At 40.9% G+C, this 9,799-nt stretch overlaps 1 protein-coding gene across 1 annotated transcript; it reads left to right on the top strand.

Annotated features, from left to right (window-relative positions):
• The first annotated feature begins 1,509 nt into the window (after positions 1-1,509).
• Positions 1,510-5,929, top strand: HMGB3 (high mobility group box 3). The gene is made up of 5 exons (XM_075835869.1): positions 1,510-1,618; positions 3,726-3,882; positions 3,974-4,113; positions 4,204-4,378; positions 4,485-5,929. Exons 2-5 carry the CDS (start codon positions 3,733-3,735, stop codon positions 4,626-4,628), a joined length of 609 nt encoding a protein of 202 aa, XP_075691984.1. The 5' UTR covers positions 1,510-1,618; positions 3,726-3,732; the 3' UTR covers positions 4,629-5,929.
• Positions 5,930-9,799: the final 3,870 nt, after the last annotated feature.

The raw sequence follows: 9,799 nt of genomic DNA, 5'->3' as shown, positions 1-9,799 counted from the left end.
GTAGTCTTAGGGTATGCGCACACGGAGTGGATAAGGCTTCGTTCACATCTGCATTGGGGTCCCATTCTGACATTCCGTCTGAGGTTTCCGTCAGAACCAGAGGTTTCCGTTTCCATCACCTTCGTTTTTTTCGTGATTCCGCTGCAGATTTTCTGCTGCAGATAATCCGCAGCGTCTCCTGCCTGTGGGAACATACACTAACTCTCTACAGTTACATATTGAAGAATAGAATCAGTAAAGAAAGTACTGAGATTGGGCAGGCTGTAAATTGCTGGTGTCCTTAGCATATGCGCGTTCTTTGTAACAACGGCATGAGGACCACTTCCAATATCTTCTAGTAGGGCCGATATGACGATAACTAATGTATTTGTATTTAGGATTGTGGTGTGACCAGTGTATAGGTATTAGACATATTGCTCTCTACTGGGTGAATTTCATATGAACCTTGAACCCCCCTTCCTTTTTGTATACATTACATCCTGTATATGAAGCAAATAAAATATAGCAAGGAATGATCTAACAGATCCCCTTTAAACAGTAAAAAGGATGTGCCTCAAAATGTAAAGGTAATAAATGACGCTGACCAGAGATATAACTATTTAGAAAGATATATAGAATTCAATTTTATTTGATGTACAATTGTCCCATAAACTGACAAATGATCATAACAACCGCAACAAACAATGACAATTCACAATCGCAGTATACAAAATGAAGATTTTCCTAAGAATTCAAAAGACTTCATTTGGTGAGATCAGATTGTTCTGGAATCACATTGGATGAACAGTTTTCCGCACTGTTAGGGATTTAATTGTCGAAATGTAGGACTTTACTTTATATCCCATTCAGAGGCACGCATATTTTCATTGCAATGTTTGAAGATAATATAATATCACTTTCCTCTGCTCTGATCCTCCAATGATCTGCAACTTCCTTGTGAAACTACAACTCTCATCAGCATGCTATGGCAAATGCAGGCATTCAGGGCATGCTGGGAGTTGTGGCTATACAACAGCAAGAGAGCCACAAGTGCGATGTGCGACCCCAACCACGTGGCTAATTTACTTACAAGGTAAACAACGTCCGTCCTTGTGTACAGTGGGTGAGAACCGTCCCTCCATGTGTAACTAACAATGTAAACTCCAACCCGCAGAGAAAGGACCTAATGTAATATTGGGCTCTCATCTCCATAGACTGTCACATGCAAATAACTGTACTGTGCATGACAACAGCTGTAAGTGGCGCTGGTGCTGTGAATATGAATACACCGCATCTAGTGTATAGATACAATGTGACCGAGTGTACACACAGCGTGACGTCTCCCCATACATATTCCAATATGAAACCACACACATACTACTCCACTATTGCGCCTGCATCCCCCAGGCGGGTAATCTTTTTGAATGAATGACGTAAATTCAATCTCGTCCAATGGGAAGTGTGGGCGTGGTTAGTATTCATAAGGCTCCGGCCCAATGACCGGGTTGGGAGGTTGTTTTAAACGGGGGAGTGTGCTCCAGCCAATCAGCGCGTTCTCGTAGTAAGCTAGCGCGAGGTTGTGAGGCAGCATTAGTGAGCGGCGTGCACACGGAGGATCACACTAGAGCGAACAATACAGGTACGTCCAGCAGCGGCCGCCTTCCTGCACCGGTGGCACTGCCAACCTCCCCTAACCCCGGGTCACCTCTCCTTTCTGTGTCTGTATTACCCTCCCGGTGCCCGCATGTCTATTCCTTGTATTATTGTACAGTTTGCATTATTTTTCTTTTTTTGCTAAAAAATGTTTATATATGTGTTCTGTACTGCCAACGAGAAATGTTGTCTTTTTGCCAATGGCCCGTTTTTTGCCCGGTGGGCACAGTTTGTTGTGCAATCTTGTTCTTCTGAGGAGTTTACACGTCCTGTGTTCTATTTGTATGGAGTATTCTGTACCATTGGGGGTAGTTGTAGTCATTAGCTTTGTGTGGTGGTGTTGGAGGGGTTAATAAGTGGTGGCTGGCTGGCACTCCGAGCTGGGTGGCTGCATGGCACTGTTCTCTGCATTAACATGGCTGTCCCTGTCATCCTCTGCCTTGTTGTTTCTCTGTCTTGAGAGGAAGGAGGAGGAGGGGGGAGGGAGGTCACCCCTCTATCCAGCACTACCAGCTTCCCTACAGACCCTCTAAAACGTCTGTGTTGTGCCCATGCCCTCTTAGATGCCCCCTCTAGTTATCCCCCTTCTCTGCAGCTGTGCCCTGTGTTCCCTTCAATAACACGAGTAGTGGAGACTGGGGAGAAACGCTCCCTCCGTCTCTTTAACCTGTCCCTGTTCCCAGAAAAATGTATCTATTGCCCAGAAAACTACCCCGTCCGCTTGTCCAGACTGTGCCCTCTCCAGTCATGTAGGTTTTGTCGTTGTTTTCGCCCGAGTTCGTCCGTTTTTGTACTTTTTCGCCGCCGTCCCCCCTCTCCCGCTGCCGCCTGTAATGGCTGAACACGGCTCTTTGTTATACAGGGGATTGCGCTAAGCCTCAGCTAGGAGGGAGGGGGGGCGCCTCGAAAACCGTCTCGTGTTTATCTTTGAAGGGGACCCCCAGTTATAAGGACCCCCAGTTCTGATAGAGCAGAGTCCGCTCTTTCCATCGTCACCTCATTCGGCTTGATCTGAGGTTATTTCGCGGAGATATCGGGCTCTGTATTCTGTACAGTGGCTTGTGCAGTGTGTGTATTGCAGGCTGCCTTGTGTCTATGCATAGAGAGAGAAGCCATTTTAGTGAATGGAGAGAGCGAGCGCCCATAGCGAAGAACAGCCAGTCTTCTCTATATACTCCATAGCCAGCCTATATACCAGCCGAGCGGGCAATAATGTCGAATTACCCCCTCTACACCCCTCTCCTCAATAAAATACCCGACGGGCACTCTCCAGGGCGACATTTTAGGGGCACTTTCTTTCATGAAGAAGCATTTCACAAAATGGAAGATGAATTATTGGTGTCTTGGTGACCTGTCGTGGTTTTCCCTCCCAGTGCAGCAGTGACTGGGGCTGTGTCTAACTTCACCGGCCCTCTCCACACGCCAGTACTACACTCGTACTAGTCCATGTACCTCCTAATTGTATATAGTCTGCTTTATTATCTCCATATTATGACCTTGAGTGTGGAGAAAGGAAAAGATGGCGGGACACGGGCAAATCCCCCTTCTCTTCAATCTTATCTTCCAATACATTTTATTTACAATACTATTAATTATAATTTTTTAATTTAAATTTTTTTTTTTAAATGCACTTTTGTTTTTATTTCTCTAGTTAAAAAAAAAATATAGAAAATTCCCAGTAAATTTAGATGGTTCTGTATAGACATTAAATATGTCTTTCACTCCTTACATGCCCTTAGAAATGTATATAATTTTTATTTTATTTTTTTCTCCCCTAATCAATATATATATATATATATATATATATATATATATATTTATTTTTTTCGTCTTAAATATTTTTTTTGGGGTGTAAATTCTTAATTTTGATTCTTGAGGCATTTCTTCACTGTTTTTGGTTCAGTTTGTCGGTTACTGGCTGAATGTTGTCCTATATATACACATTAGTGCCCCCTACAGTATAAAGGTGGTATTGCACCATCGGTGAGAAAATGTTGACATTTGTCTCACATTACATATATATATATATTTGTATGGTGTTTTTTTTTTTAATGAAATGCTAATGTGTGCTTGCATATTTTGGTTTCTTTCAGAATCAACATGGCTAAAGGTGACCCTAAGAAGCCAAAAGGCAAGATGTCTGCTTATGCCTACTTTGTGCAGACATGTCGTGAGGAACACAAGAAGAAGAGTCCTGAAATACCAGTTAACTTTTCAGAGTTTTCAAAGAAATGTTCTGAAAGATGGAAGGTACGGTAGTTTTGTTAAAGTGATCAGTCTGTATAAAAAAAACTACATATTTTAAGTAACTAAAATTTAAAAAAAATTATATTCTTATTAGATCATGTCTGCAAAAGAGAAGTCAAAGTTCGATGACTTGGCGAAAGCAGACAAAGTAAGATATGACCGAGAAATGAAAGATTTTGGACCAGTTAAGGGGGGCAAGAAGAAGAAGGACCCTAATGCACCAAAGAGGCCACCGTAAGTTCACTTGGCTGTTCGCAAAACCGTATGAGTTGATGCTGGAATAGCGGAGAGTGACGTTAACCTATGTTTTTATTTTCTCCCTAGTTCTGGATTCTTCTTGTTTTGCTCAGAATTCCGTCCTAAAATAAAGTCCACAAATCCTGGTATCTCCATTGGTGATATTGCAAAAAAGCTTGGTGAGATGTGGAATAACCTGAGTGATAGCGAGAAGCAGCCCTACAACGCCAAGGCAGGGAAACTGAAGGAAAAGTATGAGAAGGTAATAGAAAAAAAAAAATCCACGACTATCTTTTAACAGAATTGATGGTCACCAACCACTGATATTGAGATACGTATTAATGTTTTTACTTGTATTCTTCTCCAAGGATGTTGCTGATTACAAGTCCAAAGGAAAGGTTGATGGCCCTAAAAGTGCTCCTAAGATGGCCCGGAAAAAAGAGGAGGATGACGATGATGACGACGATGAGGAGGATGAAGAGGAAGAAGATGATGACGACGATGACGAATGAAGTTGTAAATTCTGTTCATGTGAATATCATAGAGTAGGGGAACCACCTCCTGGATGCCATCTCGCGATGGTTTGACTGCCCTTATTAGGTCTAATTGCAAAAAAAATTTGGTTCTGACATCAGTTTCAAAGCGATGCTCTTGGAGTTGTAACTGGGTTTACATTATGTAGCCGTGTGTGTAAAACGAGCATTCTGAAACTGTATCAAAGTTGTACATATTTCCAAACCTTTTTAAACCAGACAGGCGCTCCGGTGTTCTCCTCACTCTGTGCACTTTGCTGTTGGTGTAACAAAGCATTTAAAAATGTTTCAAGCATTTATTTTTTTCCTTTAATTTTTTTTATTATTTAAGGTGTTTCATAATGGTTGTTGATTGGAAAGAAAAAAATATCCTGGGTTGTAAACTGTACATATCGAATCTGTAAACTAGACACGTTCTTATGGTGCATATTTTTTTTTATTTCTGTCCTTTTGGAGCTGTTGGTACCTGCGGGGTTTAAGAACGTCCCTGGCTTATAATATCTTTTTGAGGTTTTGCCATCTAAGCCCAAAGCATGCACACAAAGATTTACACTACATTGGGCGTCAGTTCAGCTTAAACAAAAAACAAAAACAATAACTTTTTTTTTTTGTATATAGTGAAATAGCATTAAGCCGTTTAGTTGTTGAGGCGTTCAGCTGGCATGAGAAGTGTATGGGTTTGTTTCATATTTTATTTTTGTTTTTTCTTAAGTTCGATAGTTTTTAAACCAGTAGTAGGCATAATCTTCACTGACTAAAGTGAGGGTGGAGTAAAGGTTTGCAGAGTTCAGTCAGACACATACTGCGCTTACATATTTCATTGTTCTGTTTTTGGTTTTTTTATGTTTAGAATGCTGAAATGTTTTTGAAGCAAATAAAACAGTATTACATTTTTAAGACTGTTCTCGACAGTTGTTATGGTTTCAGAAGTTTGTGCTCTTTTACATGGCTTTCTGACTTTTAGGTGCAGTGACACAAGGTAGGGTAACTAACGGGATATTTTCAATGTGGTGAAGATGGTGTCATGTTCAGATCGTAATTTCCAAATTCTATTGACACATTAAACTGAAGTGAAACTTTAATTCTTGCCATCTGACAAAGTTTTTGAGTAGGTTATTGTGCCTTACGCCTCCCTGCATATGTAAATTGTTCCTGACTGTATGGTCACATGCAATGGTATATTGGACCAATGTAAAAGTTGTAATTGTTAACATACAAATGTTCTAATATTTCCTAGTTAAAAAGATGGTATTAAAATGTAATGACAAAATTCCTTTCAACTGGTCTTAGACTTGACGTGTTTATGGCAAGACAAGGGACCTCTGCAGAGTTTATTGTATTTGTTATAATCCTGAGAATTAAAATCTGAAGCATGGGCTGGTGTAGGAAATGAGCTGTTGACTTGTAAACCATGTATGAATGGGGTGTTGGTCCTTTGGCCCACCTCATGGTTTATCTTTCTAACTATGGTAATATCTATATGCCTACCTAATGTGAAGAGCAATAAAGGTAACCTCAGGTGTCCCCACCACTACTTACAATTACACAGGACAGTGTTGACCTTCATATTGCATGTACTGGAATGTCATCTCCTACAGTAGTGGAGATGGGACAATTGGGACAAGCAGTATGCTATAGGAGGCTATGAAAATTGGCTACATGTAATACACAATACATCACTACTTCTCTATTGCTCAGTTATTCATCTTTAAACATACACCAGACAAATGCTGAATATATCACAAGTGCCAGTTGAGGTCTCTTTGCCCCCTTCCCCTCAGCGTGCACACACAGCCTTTTTGGGGTGCCCTCATACTTGCAAAATATTTATATGGGGAAAGTCTGCGGCGCAAACAAATTTCCTTAGTTTTTGCACTGCAGAATGTTCTGATAAGCATACGCTGCAGGTTTACGTTGCTGGCATGCCATGTATGTATGTCATATTTGATCGCATCTCTGCAGCAAGACTTTCTATACAGGTTCCTGGTGTGGTTCATTGCAACAACTGCCTGGGGCTGGACCGTAGGCTCATTCTGCCTGTAAATACCATGGGTCCCCCTAATTTGCTGAGGCTACATAGGTAAGACTTTTGGAGGTGGTTAAAAATAAAGCCATTGTCCAGAGTATCATGAGTGTGTGCTCTGCACCTTTGTAAAATGTCGGAGTACACCCATAAATGATATATATATATATATATATATTTTTTTTTAGTTGCCTTCATAAATTCCAAATAATTCCCCCCCCCACCCCCCACATATGCACACGGCTCGCCAATGACAAACTGGCTTATACAGGTGAAACAAGTTAGGGACTTTAAAAAAAATAAATAAAATAAAAGATGTAGCCTTGCCACCCACAAACATCTGTTGATTGGCCTAATGTTAAAAAGACTATGCCATGTGTGAAAGCAGCCCTATTGAGGAGTGTCAAATAGTATGTAGGGCTCGTAGGATTGCACAAATTTCATATCAGAACAAAGCAGTTAGAGCTGTCACTTTGTATGGATCACGTGCTTGGCAAGCCACTTAAGGTAAGGCCCCACAGAGTGGCATTGACTCGGCCATGATACATCTGAAAGCTGCACTGGCGCGTTTAGCCATTTAAGAATATACCCTTAGACTGGATTCACATGAGCATGTTATATCCGTAATGGACGGAACGCATTTTGGCCGGAAGGCCCGGACCGAACACAGTGCAGGGAGCCGGGCTCCTAGCATCATAGTTATGTACGACGCTAGGAGTCCCTGCCTCTCCGTGGAACTACTGTCCCGTACTGAAAACATGATTACAGGACAGTTGTCCTGCAGGGACTCGTACATAACTATGATGCTAGGAGCCCGGCTCCCTGCAGTGTGATTGGTCCGGGACTTCCGGCCAAAATACATCCGTCCATTACGGACGTGATGCACTCGTGTGAATCCGGCCTTAAGGCCACTCGGTTTTGCAGGTAACGTCAGTTTTACCTGCAACACGACCATTGACAAGCAAATTGAATAGCTGCTGCAGTCGGGTCAATGCTGCTTTGTGGGGCCTTACTCCTGGCTAGCAACTTCTGTAAATGGACATTCATCAGTGAGCCCTGAGCAGCTGCACCGAGGCTAGCGCATGAGCAGACTTCATACCAAAGCATAACGGTATGCACCAGTGTATTCTCAGGACCTCTTGTCTAAGACCGGTGATTTACATAGAAGCCGTTCATATGGGGCATGGAAAAAGATCAATGCAACAGATGGCCTTACAGTGGTTTGAGAATGGGGACTTTCATCAGACAGCAGTAAGGGACGCATGTTTGGACTTATGGGTAATGTTAGCTGTTGTGTAGGGTTTTTGGTATTTGACAGCATTGGGACACTGGAGCTGTTTGAAAATTGTTCCAAAAAAAAGAATTACCAAAACTTGTACAATCCCACAATTATTTTTTTTTATTTCCAGTATCAGAGTTTGGATAATACTGGCCACATATGAGGGTCTGTGACCTTAACATTGCTGAATGTGGATGTATGGTTTCAAAACCCAATAGATGGATAGTTTTACACTGACAGGCAATAATGCTTTGGTATACTAAGTACACCAAAGCATTATATTTGCAATCAGAAGATCGCAAAGTGAAGTGGGACAAAAAAATGAAAAGTAAAACAGTTTTAAGTTTATGAAAAAATTAGATTACAGTAAAAAGAAATAAAACTACTTTTTTTCCTATGAAAAGTGGTTTAATTTAGCAAAAGTGTAAAAAAAATCGAACACACATATATGGTATCACCGCGTTCGTAACGACTCGGACAATAAAGTTAACACATTCATTAAATGGCGTCCAAAAAAAGAATATATTTTTTTTCCCCCCATAAAAAATAAATGTTAGTCAATAAGAACCATGTAGCTCAAAATAGTACCAATGAAAACTACAGCTTCTCCCGCAAAAAAACAAACCCATATATAGCTACATTGATGAAAAAATTCAAAAGTTACGAAAGTTGGAATGCGGCGATGCAAAAACAAGTAACTTGTTTTCTAAAGGGTTTTTATTGTGCAAACCTAGGAAAACATATAAAACCTTTACATATTTGGTATCCCCGTAATTGAGCCGACCAATAGTATAATAGTGAACGGCGTAAATTTCCAACGCGTAAAACAATGCTGTATTAGCTGTTTATTTTCAATTCTCCGATTTTTTTTTTCTAAAAGTTAATATATTATATGCATCCAAAAATGGTGCAATTGAAAAATACAACTCGTCCCGCATAAAACAAGCCCTTATACAGCTATGTCGACGGAATAAAAAATATCCTTCTTAATTAAGCCCAAAAAAGGCCTGTTCATTAAGGGGTTAACAGGGTTAGATAGTCTGCTGAAACACTGGGAGGAATGCCCCCATTTTTTAATATTGAGAGTATCCATTACCTTAGATGATTTAGAGTGGGTGCTGCCTGGGTTCTTGTAGGAGTGCCTCCAGTTGCACTCAAGCTAACAGAAGGCTATTGATATAGATTTTTCCATGTCATAGTGACTGCCTCTCGCCATTGGAGTGGGCTGGTGTTCCCCTCAATTGGAGTACTGACATTAATTCCACAAACAAACATGTAAACACTCTGCTCTATAAGGCTTCGTTCACATCTGCATTAGGACTCCGTCCACGGGTTCCGTCGGGGACCCATGAACGGAATCCAAACGGAAACTATAGGGTTCCATTTGCATCACCATTGATTTCAGCGGTGACGAATCCAGTGCAAATGGTTTCCGTTTGCCTCCGTTGTGTAAGGGTTCTGTCGTTTTGACGGAATGAATAGCGCAGATAGACCACGGTATTGATTCCATAAAAACTACGGAACCCTAACAAACGGCAACCATTTGCAATTTACAATGGTCACGCAAACGGAAACCTATGGTTTCAGTTTGGATTCTGTTTATTAGTTCCGCTGATGGAAAGCTGCGACGTAACCCATGAACGAATTCCCGACGCAGATGTGAACGAAAGCCTAAGCTATATCTGCCGTTCAGCAGATTCAAGATATAATATTCATATTTTCAAAAATGAGGGAGTCCATGGATTTATTTTTAACTCACTTTTGTATGTCCTTGTTAGGGTTTAGTTATAATTCTTTTAATGTATAGGAATAAAGATTGATAATCAACTCTCCTGTTAAATATAGGGA

Source organism: Rhinoderma darwinii, chromosome 8 (genome assembly GCF_050947455.1).
Source record: "Rhinoderma darwinii isolate aRhiDar2 chromosome 8, aRhiDar2.hap1, whole genome shotgun sequence".
NCBI classification, from domain to species: domain Eukaryota; kingdom Metazoa; phylum Chordata; class Amphibia; order Anura; family Rhinodermatidae; genus Rhinoderma; species Rhinoderma darwinii.
The sequence above is the reverse complement of the archived record's forward strand: the minus strand, read 5'-3'. Positions and strand labels throughout refer to the sequence as shown.